Source organism: Nicotiana tabacum, chromosome 12 (genome assembly GCF_000715075.1).
Source record: "Nicotiana tabacum cultivar K326 chromosome 12, ASM71507v2, whole genome shotgun sequence".
NCBI lineage: Eukaryota > Viridiplantae > Streptophyta > Magnoliopsida > Solanales > Solanaceae > Nicotiana > Nicotiana tabacum.
Window position 1 is genome coordinate 124,306,180 of NC_134091.1, and position 20,236 is coordinate 124,326,415.

General features: G+C 36.3%; 2 protein-coding genes across 5 annotated transcripts; one reads left to right on the forward strand and one right to left on the reverse strand.

Annotated features, from left to right (window-relative positions):
• The first annotated feature begins 4,302 nt into the window (after positions 1-4,302).
• On the forward strand, positions 4,303-12,236 carry LOC107764989 (uncharacterized). Of its 4 annotated transcripts, none has more exons than XM_075227038.1 (11): positions 4,303-4,494; positions 5,525-5,614; positions 6,126-6,250; positions 7,191-7,972; positions 8,138-8,422; positions 8,562-9,475; positions 9,657-9,736; positions 9,855-9,950; positions 10,025-10,098; positions 10,426-10,546; positions 11,970-12,236. In XM_075227038.1, the coding sequence occupies exons 1-11, from the start codon at positions 4,410-4,412 to the stop codon at positions 12,051-12,053; spliced, it is 2,736 nt and encodes a 911-aa protein (XP_075083139.1). In that variant the 5' UTR covers positions 4,303-4,409; the 3' UTR covers positions 12,054-12,236. The 4 variants fall into 4 exon arrangements, with proteins under 4 accessions (XP_075083139.1, XP_016439055.1, XP_016439049.1 ...); XM_016583569.2 differs by having other exon boundaries at positions 4,304-4,494; positions 5,522-5,614; XM_016583563.2 differs by having other exon boundaries at positions 4,309-4,494; positions 5,522-5,905.
• An 834-nt stretch (positions 12,237-13,070) lies between these two features.
• Positions 13,071-19,701, reverse strand: LOC107765018 (farnesyl pyrophosphate synthase). Its single transcript, XM_016583591.2, has 12 exons — positions 19,415-19,701; positions 17,193-17,217; positions 16,666-16,781; positions 16,466-16,552; positions 16,264-16,380; positions 16,072-16,160; positions 15,927-15,978; positions 15,383-15,478; positions 14,345-14,389; positions 14,148-14,237; positions 13,984-14,055; positions 13,071-13,461 (listed from the first exon to the last, which is right to left on the reverse strand). The coding sequence occupies exons 1-12, from the start codon at positions 19,694-19,696 to the stop codon at positions 13,333-13,335; spliced, it is 1,200 nt and encodes a 399-aa protein (XP_016439077.2). The 5' UTR covers positions 19,697-19,701; the 3' UTR covers positions 13,071-13,332.
• Between the last annotated feature and the right edge of the window lie 535 nt (positions 19,702-20,236).

The window sequence follows — 20,236 nt, forward strand, 5'->3', positions numbered from 1 at the left end:
AGACATAAAGACGACTTGTATCACAAGAAAATTTGTAAATATCCTGGCATTGATTATATAGAGACATATTCTTATGTGGTATATGCCGCCATTTCAGGTTTTAATCTGCAATACAAGAAAAATGTGATATGCGTATAATGGAAATCATTGAGGGATTTAAATTATTCTGAAGCATATTAAGGTTTCCAAGAACTTTATTAAATAAAGCTTCAAAAATCCTCATACGGATTGAAACAATCATGGCGCATGTGGTATAATCGCCTGAATGAGTACATGTTGAAAGAATGGTACAAGAATGATTCAATTTGTCCCTGTGTCTTTATAAAAAGATCTGGATCTAAATTTGTTATAATCGCCGTGTATGTTGATGATTTAAATATCATTGGAACTCCTAGGGAGCTTCCTAAAGCAGTGGACTATTTAAAGAAAGAATCTGAAATGAAAGATCTTGGAAAGACAAAATTTTGTCTTAGTCTACAAACTGAGTATATGAAAGATATATTTTTTGTCCATCAATTAGCATACACTAAAAAGATTTTAAAGAGATTCTATATGGATAAAGCACATCCATTGAGTACCCCGGTGGTTGTGAGATCATTCGATATAAATAAAGATCCATTCCGACCTCATAAAAATAATGAAGAGCTTCTTGGTCCCTGTAGACACTGGAATTTTAATAGATCAAGATAAATCCTAAATTCAAGACGACTCTTGAAATATTAGGAGTCTATTAGGGTTACTTGGTGGCTACTCCACCCAAACCCTAATTCATGCCTATAAATAAGGCTACATATGTTCCTTAAAAACGGTCTCAAAAATCCCATAAACTCTTGGGATATTCACAAAGAGATCAAAATACGACCGGATACTTCTTGACAATCAAATAGTTCAAGAAGCTGGGGATCAAAAATATCCCTATGAGGTCTGCATCATCCTACATTCGAGAAATACACTGCTTCAGCCCTCGAATCACGGAGATAATCAGGAGAGAAGAATAAATAAAATTGTACTCACAATTAATTAGTAAATTTTTTTTTTTCCTATTTTGTGGTTGTAGTTTATTTTTCATATCTTGATAATTTATTGCAAATAAATTGGCACACCCAGTGGGACCAGTTCTGTCCTTCGTCTCTTCCTCCTGTAAATCGAAAACTCCAAGTTTCAAAATCATTTGTTGCGATGGTCGAGTACTTCAAGTCTCGTCTTCAAGTTTCGGCAAGCCTACACCCCAACAAACCTTGAAGCAGGGGGCATTTGTAGACATCGAAATTTTAACGGATCAAGCCAAATCATAAATTCAAGATACTACAAGACTCTTGAAATCCTAAGAGTCTATTAGAGTTTCTTGGAGATTACTCTACCCTAAACCCTAACGCATACCTATATTAAGGGATACATATTCCCTTGAAGAAGGGTCTCAAAAATCCCATAAACTCTTGGGAAATTCACTGGTCCCACTGGGCGTGCCAATTTTTTTGCAATAAATTTTATGCAGAAAAATAAGATTGCAGCCACAAACAACTATAAAGAAAAAAGAATTTTATTAATGAACATTGCATGTTACAACTCTGTTTATCCCTTGATTCTTCCCTCTTGTTTGTTATCCGTAATTCGAGGGCCTTAGCGGCGTATTTCTCGAACGTAGGATGATATACATCTTCTTGATGTATTTGATGATCAAGAAGCATGTAACAACACTCCATTTGGATCTTGAATGTTGCTAAAACTTTGAGCAAGACATATTTGACATGATCGTATATTTGATCTCTTTGTGTCTATTTCGGGAGTTTATGAAATTGCTGAGATGATCTCCCTTTTCGAGATATTCTTTAAGGGAATATGTAACCCTTTTTATAGGAGCAGCCTAGGGCTGAAGTTGAGTAGACTCCAAGCTAGGGTTTTGGTAGAGTAGCCTCCAAGCAACCCTAATAGACTCGTAGAATATCAAGAATCGTCTTGTAGTATCTTGAATTTAGGATTTGGCTTGATCTGTTAAAATTTCGATGTCTATAGTTCCGAAGTACCATATCTTAGTGCAATTGGTGCACTAATATATCTTTCTAACATCACAAGGTCTGACATAACTTTTTCACTTAATGTCTTAACAAGATAAAGCTCTGCTCCCTACAAGGAGACATTGGAATGGAATCAAACGCATATTGCGATATCTAAAAGGGACTATTGAGTACTGATATGGGATTATTTTATGACAATAATTGCAGTTCCGATCTTGTTGGTTATGCCGATGTTGGGTATTTATCTGACCCACACAAGGCTCGATCTCAAACAGGCTATGCGTTTACATATGGAGTCACTGCCATATCTTGGCGATCGACTAAGCAATCAATTGTGGCTACTTCATCTAATCATGCTGAGATAATTGCTATTCATGAAGCAAGTCGAGAATGTGTATGGTTGAGGTCTATAATATAATTTATTCGAGACAAGTGTGGTTTGAAGTATGACAAACTACCCACAATTTTGTATGAAAATAATGCATCATGCATAGCCCAACTGAAGGGAGGATTCATAAAAGGGGATAGGACAAAACACATTTCACCAAAGTTATTTTTCACACATGATTTCCAAAAGAATGGTGATATCAATGTGTAACATATCCGTTCAAGTGATAATATGGCTGATTTGTTCACCAAGTCTCTACCGACGTCAACCTTCAAGAAATTAGTGTACAAGATTGGGATGCGAAGGCTCAAGGATGTGAATTGATGCTCTCATCAGGGGGAGTTAATACGCATTGTGCTCTTTTTCCCTTACAAGGTTTTGTCCCACTGATTTTTCCTTGCAAGGTTTTTACCGAGGCAACCAAAAGGCGTATTTCTAAACATGTGTACTCTTTTTCTTTCACTGGAATTTTTTTCCCCATAGGGTTTTTTCCTAATAAGGTTTTAACGAGGCACATTATTTATGGACATCCAAGAGGGAGTGTTATAAGAAAAAACAAATTATGATGGATGTCTACTCTTCCTCCATGATCTTCTCAAATGCTTAATGACATATTTTCATGCTTAATGACATATTCAATGACATATTTTTCTTCAATTTTCATGCCTATATAAATGCCTTGTAATAGATAGAAAAATATATACAATTGAAGAAGAAAATCTCTTCCTTCTCTCTATATCTCTATATCTCTATATCCCTATTTATTGTTCATGTTTTACTAAATTGATTTTATTTCATAACAAGTAGTAATTTTTTGTTTAATTTTTTTCTTATTCCAAATTCACTAGTCGTATTAATTTATAAAATGAATGGAAATGGGGTGCTTGTGTTGTGATTCTCGTAGTTGCTATAATTTCTTTTTGATAAAAGGTCTCCCCCTTCAATATCGTAATTGGGTCGACCAGGCCAGATAATGAGTGTATAAAAAAAATAAAGTTAGCTTAGAATAATAGAATATCATATTAGCTTATGGAGGAATGAAGCAAGTATAGTCTTGAAAGCGATTCAGGTTCATGTGAAGATTAAAGTGAGATGAAGTAGGCACTATCTTTTAGGAAAAATAATTCATAAGCCTTCAATAAGATTTGCGTCACGCAGAACCTATTAAATCAGAAGTGCTCCCTACTAGGAATTTTTCTATTGATAGGGTTTGAACATGAATTTTCTGATTAAGAGTGGCGAGTTCTCACCCATCGTAACATTACTTTGTGGGTTTTGACAAGCCAGGGACATGTAAGGGCTACTTTCTAGCACTAAAAACTGCAATTGGTAATTAGGCTAACTCAGGGAGAAGAGATTTGCTTAAAATTACGCTAGATGAAAATTTTAAACTACACTTGTATTTTGACCCTTTTAAGAATTCTTTTGCAGAAATAAGATCGTGCCAGAATTTTAAAGTATGCTCCTGATGATCGCCAAAATTTAAAGCATCAGGAGTTCTAACGATCACCTGAAAAATCTTGATGATTTGTCAGGATTTGTGCTAAAATTGTGACGACCATCATAACTTGATGTTAAAGGAAAATCCTGCCCAACACGAATATGAAATTCTAGCGATCGCCAAATGCTTGCTTTAAAGTTTTGGCTCGATTTTTCCCTCAAAACTATTATTATCGGGGTCGAAAAATCAATAGTGGCACAGAAGTATCATATTTGTGTTATTCCCCCAAAGGTTTATGGGCTTCGTAGCACGAATAATTCAGGCCCAATTCCACAAGGCCCACAATCCTACCCACGAGGAAGGATTGGGCTTTTTGGCCCATAGCCACAAACTCTCTTTGCTCTCTTAGCCTTATTCAAATCCAGTTATTAAAATAAAATACCCAATTTACAATCTATTCGTTATATATTGAGCGCCATAGGGTTTTACTCACATTGAAAATTACATATCAAATTTCTTCTTGAAATCCTTCAATCTCAAATTCCGAATCTGTGAAATTCAATCAATGGGGAGGAGAAAAGAGCGTAAACTTGCAGCTAAGAGTGCCGCCGGTCGTCGAGTTAAGCTCGATCTTTTCGCGGAACCCTCTGGTAATTTCAATTTCTGAATTTATGCTTTGCTAGGTTTTCAAGGTCAATATATTTTCTGTTTAATAGCCATAAATTTCACTAGTTGTGTTCGAGATTTAATATTTATGTATAAAAAATAATATTGCACCTATATATAGTGGCGGAGCTAGAGCTTGGTTGTTGGTTCGGCCTAACCTAGTAGATTTGGTCCAAATTCTATATTTGTCTTAAATAATTCCATTGAATATGTATAAATTATTAATTTAGAAGCTAGTAACTTAAAAGTACTAGAATCCCGAACTCATAAGTTTCAAATACTGGTTCCACCTACATTGAATAATTCCATTGAATATGTATAAATTATTAATTTAGAAGCGAGTAACTTAAAAGTACTAGAATTCCGAACCCATAAACTTCAAATACTTGTTCCACCTACATATGCACTGTATAGTTTACGGTAGCTCAGCCCTTGGCTGATTGATTGATTTTATTTTGGATTATAAACTTGGTGAGCTGTCGGAAGCATAGTCGGTTCTAAATCCAAATTAAGAACAGTTGCATAAGTTGAGAGCCAATGAATAATAGAGAAATTTTGAGGAATGCTTAAGGATGCAGAAGTTTTTGTATAATTAATGCAGTGGCTTGGCCATTTAGATTGATGCGTAGTTGATTGGTTGATTGATTTTATTTTGTCTAGTAAAGAGAATAATGTTAAGAACATGAGCTTTAAGTTTTGAGCTTTTTCAATTTGTGCTGCAAGTTTTGTTTTTACGAATCTGGTAAAACTTTTTTCCATCCTTTGACCTTTCCGGATATATTGGTGGAACAAATTTGGAAGTGTTGAATCAACTAGAATCATAAATTTGTAAGGAAAGAGACATATATGTCCTCTTCATAAAAAAACAATGGCATATAAGTCCTGTCCAACTGTTGGGTACCTGCATCCACTTGAGTTACTACCTTATGATCACTTTGTGCTTCCTTTTTTAATTTCAAACTTTTCGTAACAATGGATGTTGATATTTGAGCAATTTGATATAATATTTAGGAGATTTGGGTGGCTCCTCTATCCAAGATGGAGTTGGAGGGGAAGAAGAATCCAAGATTCATGCTGAGCTACCTAATTCACCATCGTCTTCAGGTGGGTTCCGTCAGTTTTCTTCAAAAAGGACTCATCTTTGTAGAGAAGGCATGATGTGACCGATAATGTTGGTGGAAATTATTGATTTACTTTGTACAAGACATCTTGTTTGTACCACAAAAGATTATGTTTTCAGAATTGTAGCCTGCTGTGGTATTGGGAACTTTCAATTGATCATCAGTTACCGTCAGCCCCTGCCACAGTCAATTATTGAATTACGTCTTACCTATCATGCCCTTTTTGGCGGCATCAAAGGCGTTCCAATTACAAGAAGAGTATTTCCTCTCCTCGGTTCGTATGTTTCTGTCTTCATTTGTTTTATGGCTTTCTGACAGTTTGTGATGTGCTACAGGTGGTGGTGAACTGCATATATCTTAAATTCACCAGTCCTCTTCTTCTAATATTGTTATATTTGTTTCCTAAATTGTATACTGGCATTATCATAATATGTATTAGGTGTTCGAATCACTTGGCTTGAACTTCTCTTACATATATCCTCTTTGGCCATCAGGTAAACAACCGGAAAATCCACTTATGCTGCTTGGGCAATATAGTGATGATGAAGTGGATGAGGAATCTAGTGAAGGATTTAAACGTGCTGCTTCAGAAGATTCTTCTCTTGATCGCGAAGACCAGGTAAGCTGTAGGTAATGTATTCACTTGCTGTTGGCCACACATTTTGTAGGTCGATGAGCCAATTATTTTGGCAAAGAGGATTCTTTTGCTTGCGTTCTGATTTGACAGTGATGGGAAGGTGAATTGTAACCTTAAAATTAAAAAAAAAATTGTGTATTTTTTACAAACTTTGAAGGTCATCGACCTACAACGACCGCCAGATGCACCCGTCTGTAGATGTGAAACCATGGTGTGTGAAGGTGCTAAAAAGGGGACAAGGTAGGTCTAAAATCTCGTGGAAGTAAATTTTCTCGAAGGACATCCATACAGACTAAACGAAAGATATGGCACATTGGAAGAAAAAGATCTGAATAGGAGTACCTATTGGCTGAGAATATGTATTTGCATGTTATCATTTTTGCTTTACATCCTATGCTTTTCTAGGAGCTGCTTAGCCTTTCAAAGATTTATACATCAATAGAAAATATAAAGAACTTCTAAGATGAATTTAAATGGAGGAACATGGTAAATGAGGATTCATATAGCCGACCATAACTTTTTTGGGACCGCGGTGTAGTAGTAGTAGTTGTACTCGTTACGAACTTCCTATTTTTGACTCCCACTTATTTAGGTTGTGCTTCAAGTAGTTATTCTCCTATTAGATCTCAGCTCCTCTTACTACTCTGCAAATATCATTTCCAATAAGTGATTACCTTCCCTTCCAATTACTAGCACTCTATTGAGACGTAAATTCTGCTGTTTCTTTGAGATGTTTTCTCTGAGTTATTTGTTATGTTAATGATTTTGTTCGTTTAGATTATTATATGAGATTTCTACTCTGTTAGCCTAACATTGCCTCTACAATGCAATCCGATCTCTATTCAGCTTTTCATTCCTAGATGAATGGAGTTACTTTCATGGAGTTGATCTAATAACTCTGTTTTGTGGCCGTTCTGCTCAGGAAAAACAAGCTGGCGGAGAGGAAAATAATGTTAATGGGGAAATTGGTTCTGAAGTTATGGAAGTTGAAGAGCAAGCTATTGACAATGGCTCTGATGTACCAAGTCCTTCAGATAGACCTGCAGAAGATAGTACTACGGAAAACCATGCTTCTGAGTCAGTTGATTTGCACACTCAATTGAGTGCGACGGAGCAAATTACTGCTTCTGCAACTTTGGATGCACAAGTTCTTGGGGATGCAAGTTCAGGGTGGAAGATGGTGTTGCACGAAGAGAGTAATCAGTATTATTATTGGAACATAGTAACAGGAGAGACTTCATGGGAAGTGCCCAAGATATTGGATCATGCAGCTGAACCGAGGTTCGAAGAGAAAATTACTGCTGATACTGAATGCACGGGCAGTGCCACCTCAGGGAACTTAGAATCCTCTGCATTAGACATTAGACAGACTGGCGTCAGCTATAGCAACATCAATGAATACAGGCAGCCAATAGATGATACCTTACATGATAAGAAAGTAGACAATGATGAGGACCAAAATGGCACAATAAATGACTCTGAACAAATTGATTCACAACACTATGAACCATCTTCTCCTGGTGGATCTCTTTCTTCAGGGCAATCAGATCAAACTCTTGCAGGTCATTTGAATGGCTCAGGTGAAGATTCTACAAAGCATACAGATGCAGATTATGTTCCAGAAGATGAAACTGAGGCAGACTTTTCCTCTGACCTTGTAAAACATTGTGAACGCTTGCTAGAGCAATTGAAGACGATGAAAGGGTATGCCATTGAGATTCCTATGTGCTTCTCCTCGGAGCTTTATTCCAACATCTCTTCAGTTTTTCTTGTTGTATGTCTGAAAAGTTTTTACAAGGATCTTTCCTCCTCTCACTTTCTTCTTTTCCTTCCCCTGTTTGTTTTTACTGATTATTTCTTGTTCAACAGGTCCAATTATTACGTGCAGTTGCATGATCAAATTTCAAAATATGCATTGGAACTTGAGATTAGGCTAGCTGATATTAGGTCCTTAGCCTGTAATGGGTTGTCATTGCTTCCCTTCTGGGTGCACTCTGAGAGGAAGGTAAAACTGCTAGATTCAGAAATAAATCAAATTCGTGGTCAATTCCTGTCCGGACAACACAGTGATGTTGAGGCTGGTCATGAATCTCACAAAGACAGTGATCATGTACCCGATGCAACTGGAGAGAGGCCAAGTCATCCTACCACTGGGTATGCTGGATTTACCTTGATTATTTCGACTATAAAGAACATGATAAACTTTCTGTTTCTATAGTGGTGCTACTTCTGGGTTTGTTGTTTTATAGTGGTGCTACTTCTCATCTAACTTGCCTTACACATTTTCTTTCAGTGATGCAAGTGAGAAAACTGGAGCCACTGGAGTCACTGTACATGAAGAGTTAACTCCTCAAACAGTGCTTCATCCGGCTGAAGAAGTAGACATGGATGTGGATATGGAAGTTGAAGACGCAGAACCTTCGAGCAGCTTAACTGTGGGGGATGTACTACATGCCCCAAATCATGCCCCACTGGACGTACCAAGTCTTTCTGCGCTACAGACAAAATTGGAGTCCTCCGTCCCGGAACAAACACCTAATGTTCTTCCTCCACCTGATGAAGACTGGATTCCTCCACCTCCTCCTGAAAATGAACCTTTTCCACCACCACCACCCGATGAACCTTTAGATCACACACATGCTCTTCCTTCAGATATGGAATCGGTTCAACCTTTTTCTTATAACTTAGCTTATCCAGGTTCGACATTTGAATACTATGGGCAAACTAATTCTGAAGTTGCCAGTAATTTATATGCAACTTCGGACGGTCAGATAGCTGTTAGTCATCAACCATTATATTATCAAATCCCGGATACGTATAGTGCTGCTCCTGTGGCAATCAACCATGTTGATCCCATTGCATACTATGGCTATCAGGATGGAGCACTGCAGCCTGTTTCCGTAGTCAGTGGTACAGAGTCTTCTGGTCTTCCAGCTATACCAGTTCATGAAAATGTTACACCTGATGCAGTTCCATCCTTAGATGTCCAGGGGGGGTCACGATCTGATTTGTTAGCGAAAACTGAGGCCGTTGTACCTGTTAATTTGGAGACTGAAAAGACATCTTTTGATGTTCCTGCTACACAATCCTCTTTGCATGCTACAAGAAGTGTATCAGTGATGGATGGTGGTGCTGTGTCTTCAACATCTATGGTCACTGGCTCTGTTGTTGCTGCTTCAACTGCCCCCTCAAAGGTTCAATCGAAAGGTAAGTTGGGCAATCTAAACTTTCTTTGCTTGGTTGAAAGTTGCTGTTCTTGCATTTTTAGTATGTCATTAGTATCCGGAGGCATTTTCTACTGCAGTAACATGTGAAACTCTTCCTCATGGAGCTTTTTCCAAAGTATATGAAGCTGAATATTCTTATTTTGCTTTCTTTTTCTCCTCAGTTTCACGTAATAAAAAGCGGACTACTGGTGTGGTGTCCACATTAAGGTCTAATAAGAAAGTCTCGAGCTTGGTTGACAAGGTAACTGCCTTCTCTTTGGTGCTCCCATTAGGTCTTTGAAGATTGTTTATAACGTTTTGGCAATGCAGTTTCTCTTAAATGATTTCGTAATGCTTATTCTTTTCATAATTTTCATTAGTGGAAAGCTGCCAAAGAGGAGCTGCATGCAGGGGAAGAGGAAGAACCCGAAAGTGTTCTGGAGAAGCTGGAGAAGAAACGACAACGAGAAATAGAGGTCTGATGATGCTATGTGCAGTTTGATGTTGATAGGCATAGAATCTAGTGTATCTAACTTTATTTTGATTGTAGGAATGGCGTGCTAAGCAGATTGCAAGTGGGGAGGCCAAAGAAAATGCTAATTTTCAACCACTTGGCGGTGATTGGTAGCACTTCTGATCATTTAGTTTTAGTTTTCACTGCACTATATCTGTATGTTATATCTTATTATGTGTTGTCCTTTGTTGGAATAGTGAACTTGTCTTAAGATCCTCCCTCCTCTCCCAGCCCTTACCGATCTTAGGGGAGTTAGGTGTTCTTTGTTTTACTCTTTCACTTGATATGTGCTCTATTTCAGCATGTATGTATTGCTTGAATCATATGGATGCACTCTTAAGGAAGTGACGCTACAGTTGTGCATGCGGTATCATAATCAATAAACGTAGTAAATTATAGTTTCTCTACATTTTGTCTTGACTATATTGATGTTGCAGGCGAGAGCGTGTGAAACGAAAAAGAGCTGAAAAGATGAGGGAGGCTGAAAAGCAACCATCTGAAGAAAATGAGCAGCCTGATCTGAATGTTCTTTCTAGAGGTCTTCCATCTGGATGGCAGGTATACTTCTCGGCTCAGGTGTTTTATACCCTTGCATGGAAGATGAAATTTTATTTGTGTGTGTGTGATACACGACCCTTGAGCCGAGGGTCTATGAGAAACAACCTCTCTACCTTCACAAGGTAAGGGTAAGGTCTGCGTACACATTACCCTCCCCAGACCCCACTTGTGGGATTACACTGGGTTTGTTGTTGTTATGATACACGATCCAAGTGCCCTCATTCTCTTCCTTCTCTAAGAAGTTGAGACTAATTTTGAGCCACGAAAATGAATATCATCCTAATCTCTATTTGTGAGTATGTGTGGAAGCATTGTGTATCTAATCATGAAAAAGAACTGATGTTGTCTTCGTTGAGGTCTCTAACTCATGAATCACCTCCTTATGGTATCAAAACCAACCTTTTAGTGGTATTAAAAACAACCTTTTAAGTTGGAAACCCAAAATTAATAGAAAATTTAACGTGTTTGCAGCTTTAACTTGTTTGTTTGTCTGTGGATCAATTTTCCTTGTTAGTCTGTTTTTTCCTAATGTCCAATTAGCCATTAGCTTGGCAAGGGCAGAAATCAGGGTAGATTGCTGAAAGAATTCAATAATACTCCAAACTCTGTACATGCCACAGTTTGGTGGAGCATACTAATTAAATCACTTCAAATTTTGGCATTGAATACCTTTAACTATGTTCCTTGACATAGATTGGAGCTATCAGTACCGATCAAAAATATTGGAGTTCTCATTTTGATTTTGCTTGTTCTTAGTAGAATCAATCATCATTTATATTGAGCAAGGTCAAGTCCCTTGGGGGACATCCAATAAAAAAAAAAATGGAACGATACAGAGATATTGAGCAAGGTCAACACTTGTATAATAGCCTCGTGGCGGCCGTGTTGAAAAACTGGCAATCTAGCAGAAGAGAATATATTCCAATCATCAAGGACTAATAGCTACTAGTGTTAAAAACATGAGGTCATTCAAAAGGTTACAAAAGCCATTAGGGTGGTAAAATGAATGTAGCCAGAGAGGCGGTAAAGGGTCGATATTCAATTCTGTATCTATTAGATCAAAAACATTATCCGAGTAGATCAATTTATTATCTTAGTTATACCTCTTGAAATACGATTCAATTAGGGGTTAACTGGTTTCAATTCCTACTTGCTTACTAGTCTTTCAATTTAAGCTCGTATGCTGATAATTGTGTTCCCCAGTGACTCCAATCTTCTATAGGCTATAACCTAGTTAGCCCCCTACCCTACAGGCTATAACTTAGTGAAATCAGTTGAAGGGGACCATAAGTTTCGATAATTTGTGGATGGTGAAATCCTCGATTTTTTCCCCCCCAAAAAAATTGTGGATGGCGCTGCATCTCATGTGACTTTGCACTTTTTCTGCCATTTCTGTCTTGTCTAATGGTGCTCTCTTCTCCAGGCTTATTGGGATGACTCCACAAAGCAGGTCTATTATGGAAATGCCGTGACATCAGAGACGGCCTGGAATAGACCGACTAACTGAAGATTGATACGGAGAATTCCTACCTAATTGATATATTCATTGTAACGTTTCCTTTTATAAAAATTTTGGTTCAAACATCGTTAGTTACTGCCTTGTATATATGTAGGGGTGTAGTGACGTGATCAAGTGGCAACTTGCTTAAGCTTGATTTAATCTCTTAATGAGTTCTTAAATTTTGTTCCAGCTCAAGTGCCTTTAGTCAGGCTGATCCACAAGTCAAGCTCGAGTTACTGTGTGTTGAGTTAACCAAATTCCTTGTTAGTTAAGTTGAGCTTCTTAGCACTGAAAAATGAAAAAGGTAAAAGTTCAAGCTTGGATCGTTTGTTTGATGTATTAATTTGCATATATATTGGAACTGGCATTTCCAATTCATTAAAGGGGAAAGTCGCTTCTGCCTATTCATGTCCTTGCCGCTAGCAAATCGTATTTGCCTTTGCCATTATTGAAGTGGTTGGATTTCACGTGTCTAAATTCTTTGAGAAAAATGTCCAGATCTGTCGCTGACTATGGTTTAAAATTATTCTTAGGTCGGAGTTTTATTAGGTGTTGAAGGGCAAAAAGGGGATTGTCTTCTAATTTTGGGGGGGGGGGGGGGTATTGCTCAATTTCAAATAGTATACGGGTAAATTTGAGTCTTTCCCTTAAAAAAAAATGCACAACAATAATAGATGCGCAGAGCATTAAACCCTTTCGTGTTAATGCTTAAAGCTGAGGTTTTACTGGCATTTAGATTTAAGTTTCTGACTTAAAGAGGGATAACATTCAACTAGAAGAATTAAATTGGTCACAAATTATTTAAAGCTTTACAATGCAAACAGTAAGATAGGTACTAAAGCAAACAATGAAACAGGTAGTAAACCTATATCATACACATCTCAACAAACTAATCAATTAACCAGTTTGCCAATTATACATTTTTGAAATACTTATATACTGGTCTGCGTAATTTAGTTAAATAACCCGTTAACTAATACAATTAAATAATATTTTTAATGGATGTGCTAAAATCTTAAACAACAACTAAAATGGACCGGAGATAGTATTATTGGAAAATAAAATAGAAGATCATGGAAGCCATACAAGAAAGTAGAACAATCCATGAAATACACAAAGGCGGAGCCTGAATTTGAAGTTTATGGATTTTTAATTTGCCACCGAACCCATAGGCCGTATGGAATACTCTAGCTCTGCCCTTGAAATACATACACATCTTCTCCATTGGAAGAAACACAAATAATGCTAACCATTAAACATTAAAATTCAGTAATTCATTGAGTTTCTACTTCTGCCTCTTATATATCTTTGCCAAAAATGACTTCAGAACTGCTTGCACTGCTTTGCTTGGTTGAGCTTCAATAGAGTTGATCAGCTTTTCGTACGTCTTCTTCTCATATTCCAGGTACACATCCTACAAAATTTCCCAAAAAGAATAGGCCAAAGTCGGGGGCGGATGTAGCTTATTAGCTAGGGGTTCAACCGAACCCATTATTTTGTACACGAACATGGATATATATGTGAAAAGCCACTAAATATCAACAAATATTATATTTTGGACCCATAATTTTAAAAGTATAATAAGTTTAGTGCTAAGAACTTTAAAAGTTAACCCATCAAGTTTAAATCCTGGATCTGCCTCTGGCCAAAGCTATGTTGCTCAAACTCTTCGCCGCACCCTTGTCGGATCTTTCAAAAGTGCACTATCTTTGGAGGATCTGACATGCATCCGGTGGCACTTTTGAAGAGTCCGAGCAATTTACTAAGAAAAGAATACAACGTCATGACTACTTTAAAGGTTGACTAATCCAGTTTAAATCCTGGATCAGGCTCGGCGAAAGTACCATATTTGAGATGACTGTTTATGAAAAAGAGTACATTTTCATGACTACTTATTGAAGAAAGCAGAAACAGTAAAGTAAGGAAGGAAGAATACCTCAAGTTTGAGATCATTGTAAAGGGCTTTAACTTTAGCAACACAAGCAGGATCATCTTTTCCATAGTTCTCCTGCAAACAAAGTTCTTCCATTTAGCATTTCCTCAAACTAGCTAGTTGTTTGAGAGAATGTAAATAAGGAATGACAACTTTTTTAGGCTCACATATAATAACTTCTTTTGCTCCTCATTGCAGTGTTCGAGGGCTTTCACTACCAACCAAGAGCACTTGAAATCTTGAATATCCGTGCCAATCTGATAGCAAGACAAATACTCGTAAGATTTATACTTTTTTCAAAGTTAAAAGAGCACAGTGATTAATCTTCAGGATTTTGTAGTGTTAGCTTTCTTATAAAACCTACCTTACCCAGCACCTCGGGGTCAGCAAAGCAGTCCAAGTAATCATCCTACAAAGTACCAAAAACTTTCAGTCAGAATTTGTAAATGGGATATTATTCTTAGGTAATTTGGCAAACAAACCAAATTAGATGGACAATACAAAAAGGTTATCACCTAATCCATCCAAAAATTTCATTGCTTGACCACATGATACACGTATCTTTCACGTGTCAATAAGGTGTCTCAAAACATTCGCACTTACATTGAAAGAGAGCGAATTTCAAACCTCCCGTTAGGGGGTAATAATATACAGGTTTTTTTACAAGTACAGGAAGGTTCTTAGCATATTCAATAAGTACAGGGATGTAATGTGCAACATTTTAAAAACCGCAACATTCAAGTCTAAAAAACAAATGCTAACTATAAGAATGATTTAGTCTATTTTATTTCTTTTTTTTAATAATTGTTTATGTGGTGTACACATCACGTACAGATAAATGAGTGGTTCAGTTACAATTGTTTTGTATGTCCAAAAGGGAAACCAACTCTTCTTTTTTTTCTTTCAGAAAACTAAACCAGGTTTTCTCAAAACCAAATCCTATTAGATTTCAAAGACAGAAGAAAACTCAAACTCTGTTTTTCAAAACCAAGTTAATTTGGTTTACCAAACTGAATGCTTCAATTCATGGAACTATTACTATAAGCCGGTATTCCCTTTCAAGCAACATTCTGAAGTGGAAGTTTGGCGACACGACAGCTAACCTCTGAATCCTATCTTCAAAAGCATGAATTCCAAACACCCTGTTATGCGTACTCTCTGCCTCAGCTGTGATCTACTAACCATTTCTTTTTGGAGAATAATCTATAATCCAAATACATCCAACACTAATTCATACACACACATATTTTCCTAGCATATTTATAAGCTAATTGTTCCAATAACTAAATTAAAACCAAAACCAAGCCCCCTCTTAAAAGTTTATGTGTTACTTACATAGAACTCATGGCATCTATTAGAAGATAGAATATGAACTAATGGCACGGTTAATCGTAATTCTCACCTGAACTTGGAAATAGATTCCCATTTCGATAAGTATGTTCTTGACATTAACATGATTGTCAAGACTCTCTCCTGCCATAAGAAGTGCACATGCCACCTGAAAATATTGATAGTAAGTATTCGGCTGTACTTTATATCAAATGCACATTAATCTCGAGGTAATTCTTATTAATCTGGATAGTGAATTCGTTAAGAGGAACAGGAAGTTTAACCACAAACTGAGCATGCACAGAAGTTTTAAAAGTCATGTTTACAATCTAGAATCTAGAGAAATAAAAAAATAAAAACATTAAAAATAGATTGAAGGGGAAAGTGCAAGGTTTAGCTCAGATGGAAATCCACATAAGAAGCTTGGGCATATTTTTGCAAATAGCTAATTGACTTCAAGAGGTTTAGACTTTGAGATTGTTTTAAAACATCTATACTCAAGTTAGAAAAATGACATGTCTTCCATACAAATTAAATATTCAGAAAAAGAAATAGATATTAAGACATTCTCATAATAGAATAGCAATTAACAAGCTATTAAGTCAATTCATACTCACTGGGAGATAGAATGAGTAATAAGCAGTTTTATACTGGACAATCCGCCGATGACTGCATGAAAAATCACATCACAATGAGTTAAATAATGCAAGTAATACTGAAAGCAGCAAAAATTGCGCAGTACTCTCAACGAAGTCTCCTTACATAGGAAATGAGTATTTTGATAAATCTTTCTCTCCAACAAGTGTAGTAATCAAATCTATCATTTGTCCAGAGGCAGTCTGGAATTCCACCTGTAAAAACATGTCGGCAATGCCAAAGAGGAAAAAAAGGAAAAATGTTCAGCATTATAAGAAGTTTAAATCAGAGGCCTCCTTTGCGCTTAAAAATTTTCACCTCATTAAACAACTCAAGAAGATCGACATAATAAGGATTTCCTCTAAAGTGGTTCTTCAGTATCCTTGGGATGTGGTTACGAAGAAGTATGCCATCATTAGCAGCAATCATGCCAACCTACAAGAATTAAAAAAATGACTGAGTAGATGTAATTGCCGATCAATTCAAAGAGCAAAACAGCAGTCTCTTCGCATACACACACCTTCGGTAATCTGAACCAACACGGTTGACCTCGGCGTGTGTGAGAGCCATCCATTATATCATCAAGAACAAGGAAATATGCTTGAAGCTGCAGCACACAATCACACCATACACTCAGAAGAATTTAAAAGAAAAAAATAAGGTTTATTCGGGGTTAGAAACCAGGATAGGTGTAGCTTGAAGAATGCTAATGTTGCATACCCATTCAATGCACCAGCCAAGGGAAGATGTTTGAAAGATTTCCTCGCTGGTTAGTTCTTTCCCCTCTTTCAACAAACTGTAGCTATCAATAACAGAGATCCCCCGATTCAGCTTTCCTGTAGTATGAAGTACTTAAATCAGAGGCGATCAAGGATTTTAAGAAGATGGGTGCACTTAATTAGAGGTGGATCCGTGATTTACATTTGATGGGTTTAGCCTTTAGGTCCTTATCATTAAAAACAACAAGATAGACGTGGGCTTTGAAACCCCGACTTCACTTGTAAAGGTGCACCCAATAATCATTGCACCATAGAATTCTTTGAGCTTGGGCGCACACATATATATTTAAATAATTTTGAAGAGATACAACATTATTATACATAATCTAGGGAGAGAAGCATGGGTTCACGTGAATCCATGCCCTAAACCATAGATACGCCCCTGCTTAGAATAAAAATCTCTAGCTATTAAATATTATGGAATTAGTAGAAAATTTAAAATAGCTAGAAGTAGAACTTCGTTCTCACCTCCAGGTACATTGTAGTCCAACATCTGAAACAATCACGAGAAAGTATAAATTAGAAGCATAAAAAAAAGAAAAAGTTATACACTGGCTGTCCAAAAGATTCAATAACTCAGGGGAACAATTAAAAATGAATAGAACCAGAGACACCGGCCATAATGAAGTTCAAAACTTGTCACAACAAATTTCCTCTAGCTGTAATGAAGTTAGAAATTTTGTTATATCAAAAGTAACGAACTGCTTTAAGAGAATAGTTAATTTATATCGCATTAAGCATCAGGAGATAACCCAAACAGACCATTTTGAACTCTATTTTTTAGTAAAGTGGATACAGTTCCCCCGTTCTTCATAAAGCAATCACAAAGCATGGGTGGAAACAGAATGTTAGAAACGGGCGCAATCACCATCACATCCACTTCAATTCCACCTACTCTAAAATCAAAACTTAGATCCGCTTCTATCACAAAAATATTAGTTAATTCTCTATTTATCTCTTAACAGATCCGCAAGCATTCTACACTTCTTCTCTCCAAAAAGCATAACACCCAGCAAAACTGCATATACTCTCAATTAATGAGATGCTGGATTCCACTTAGTGTATTTGGAATAAGTTAGACGCAAGGGCGGAGCTACCACTTTAGTTACGCGTTCGAATGAACACGGTAACTTTTGCTTAGACCCTATATTTGCATAAGGAAATTCATAAAACATGTATAAATATTCAATTGCGAACCCAGTAACTAAAATGAGTTATGGGTCCTGTGGCAAGTTCAGAACCATAAACTTCAAATCCTGGCTCCGCCTCTGGTTAGACATCCTTTTATAACATCAAAATTTCTACTTAACACGCATCTTCTTCACTGGATGTTTGGAGCATATGGTAAAAGGGTGTAAAACTAATTCTTTTGCAGTCTACATTCCATTATCAATCCAGTGTCATCTTCGTTTCATTATGATAGTTGAGAATAGTTTCTTTCTGATGCTGCGGACACATTCTTATGTGCTCATATCTTTGTTCAGTTGATAAAAAATGAGGTTTACAAATGACTTAGTTCAAGCACTACCAAATAATGAAAGGCAGTTCTTCTGAACCCAGATATGTGTTAAAAGAATTCACGAAATAAGTACAAATTAATTAATTGTGGTAGAATCTTGAACTCGAACCCGTAAAACTAATTCTTTTGCAGTCTACATAAAGTCCAATCATCTAATTTACTCCATATTAGAAATAAAAGATGAAGCCTTTATTTTACCTCATGTTAATGAGCTCAATCACAAACAAAGTATTCCTTTCTCGCTTATGAGACTAGCAGATCACTCATGATATGATAACATGTCAAGTATAACTAGCTGATCATCCTTTATAATATGGATTCAACATACATCAAAAATCTTTTAGATGAAAGAACAGAGGATCACCAAATTAAAACATGATACACCAGTAGAAACGAACCACATCAAAATGCAGCCAAATAATAAATTCTACACAATTCACATAAAATAAGAAGGTTCTGCCACAAAAAAAAACTCCATAAAATAAGAAGGGAAAGGAACATATCAAGATGCTTCAAGAAGCAAATATAGTTTTTTTTTAAAATTATAATGGTGGTGTCTTTGAATCCTAGCGGAGTCAAAAACATTAGGTGATTTCTTCCCATTTGTCCAAACCTTGATGGACATAATTACTCGGTACCTGAGCTAGTGGTAGGTAATAGGTAAAAGAGGCGGATTCAGAATTTTAAGCTTATGGGTTCCTACAACGATCTCGAGTTAATATGCATAATAATTGGATCAACGAAGTGGATTCCAAGCTAAATATATACTTTTAATGAATTTTTTAGTATAAATACATGATCTACGGCTCTACGCAAAATTTACTGGATTCACGGGAACCGTAAACCTTGCATTAGATAGGTAACCCGAGCCGAGGTGCGCGCAAGCTGGCCTATACAGCGCCGTTATAAAAAAAATATATAATGGTGGTGTCAAGGCCAGCTTCTCCGCACTGCAGGTACCTACTACCTCTCATCATCACATATACTAGCTAAATTCAATCAATCAACTACAAATCCCAAACTAATTCGGATCGACTATATGAATCTCTAATATCAATTCCTAATCCACTATATGAATTTTTATGTCCATTTTCTCTATTAGAGTCATTTTAAAAACTAAATATCAAAAATGGGAAATCAAAAAAAAAAATTTTAAAAAAAAAAAATTTACCCGTTCGACCCATTGACGAGCCTCATCAGTAAACTCGAAATCAGGATCATTAAGAAGCTCAGATTTTAATACTGAGTAAACCTCCAAAAACTTGGATTTAAGATCACTCATATTGTTGGAATGAATGTTCGCTAGTTTCAGAGTAGGAGAATTGTTGTGTTCGTTTGGTTCTTGAAATGGAATATTTTTATATATACAAAAACCAGCGCTGTATTTTGTGGAAAAGTTGGAAAGAGCACTTATCAGCAGCCTCCCCCTTTTTGTTGCAAGTACCAAATACATTATTGTTGATATCAAAATCAATTCAATTTATCAGTCAATTTTGTATCACTTCCATACTTCATATATTAATTTTTTGGAATCTTTACATAAATAGCCTATTGGATTCCCTATTTACTTTTCCTAACCTATATACATAAATTATACATGTTTGTACATATATTATATATGAATTACACATATATTATATGATACATCTGTCGGCTATTTTTAGTTTAAGCAGTTGAGTGGACGGCTATTTAGGTTAATTCTTCTTAATTTTTTAAGCAATTTCACCTCATGTTATTAAAACATGATGAAGTATGTGTTGATATTCATGTTTTGCTCGTTAAACTTCTTATTTGATAGAAACGATTATTATATTAATAACTAATATGAACGATAACAAAAAATGCATGTCACTAGCATGGAATTTAACTTGTAAAATTTAAAAGCATTAAGATAGTGATAATTTTGTAAGAAGAATTAACGCAAATAGCCATTTACCTAACCGTTTAAATTAAAAATAGTCGGTGAAGGTATAATATTTGAACATATGTATAT

Coding starts and splice junctions, on each gene's coding strand:
- LOC107765018 (XM_016583591.2), bottom strand. CDS start 19,696: ATGTATTTGGTACTTGCAACAAAAAGGGGGAGGCTGCTGATAAGTGCT. Junction 15,979..16,071: donor TCAAAATACTCATTTCCTAT/GTAAGGAGACTT, acceptor TTTTTCATGCAG/TCATCGGCGGATTGTCCAGT. Junction 14,056..14,147: donor AGCAAAAGAAGTTATTATAT/GTGAGCCTAAAA, acceptor CTTTGTTTGCAG/GAGAACTATGGAAAAGATGA.
- LOC107764989 (XM_016583563.2), top strand. CDS start 5,680: ATGTTGGTGGAAATTATTGATTTACTTTGTACAAGACATCTTGTTTGT. Junction 6,251..7,190: donor CTCTTGATCGCGAAGACCAG/GTAAGCTGTAGG, acceptor CGTTCTGCTCAG/GAAAAACAAGCTGGCGGAGA. Junction 10,099..10,425: donor CAACCACTTGGCGGTGATTG/GTAGCACTTCTG, acceptor TTGATGTTGCAG/GCGAGAGCGTGTGAAACGAA.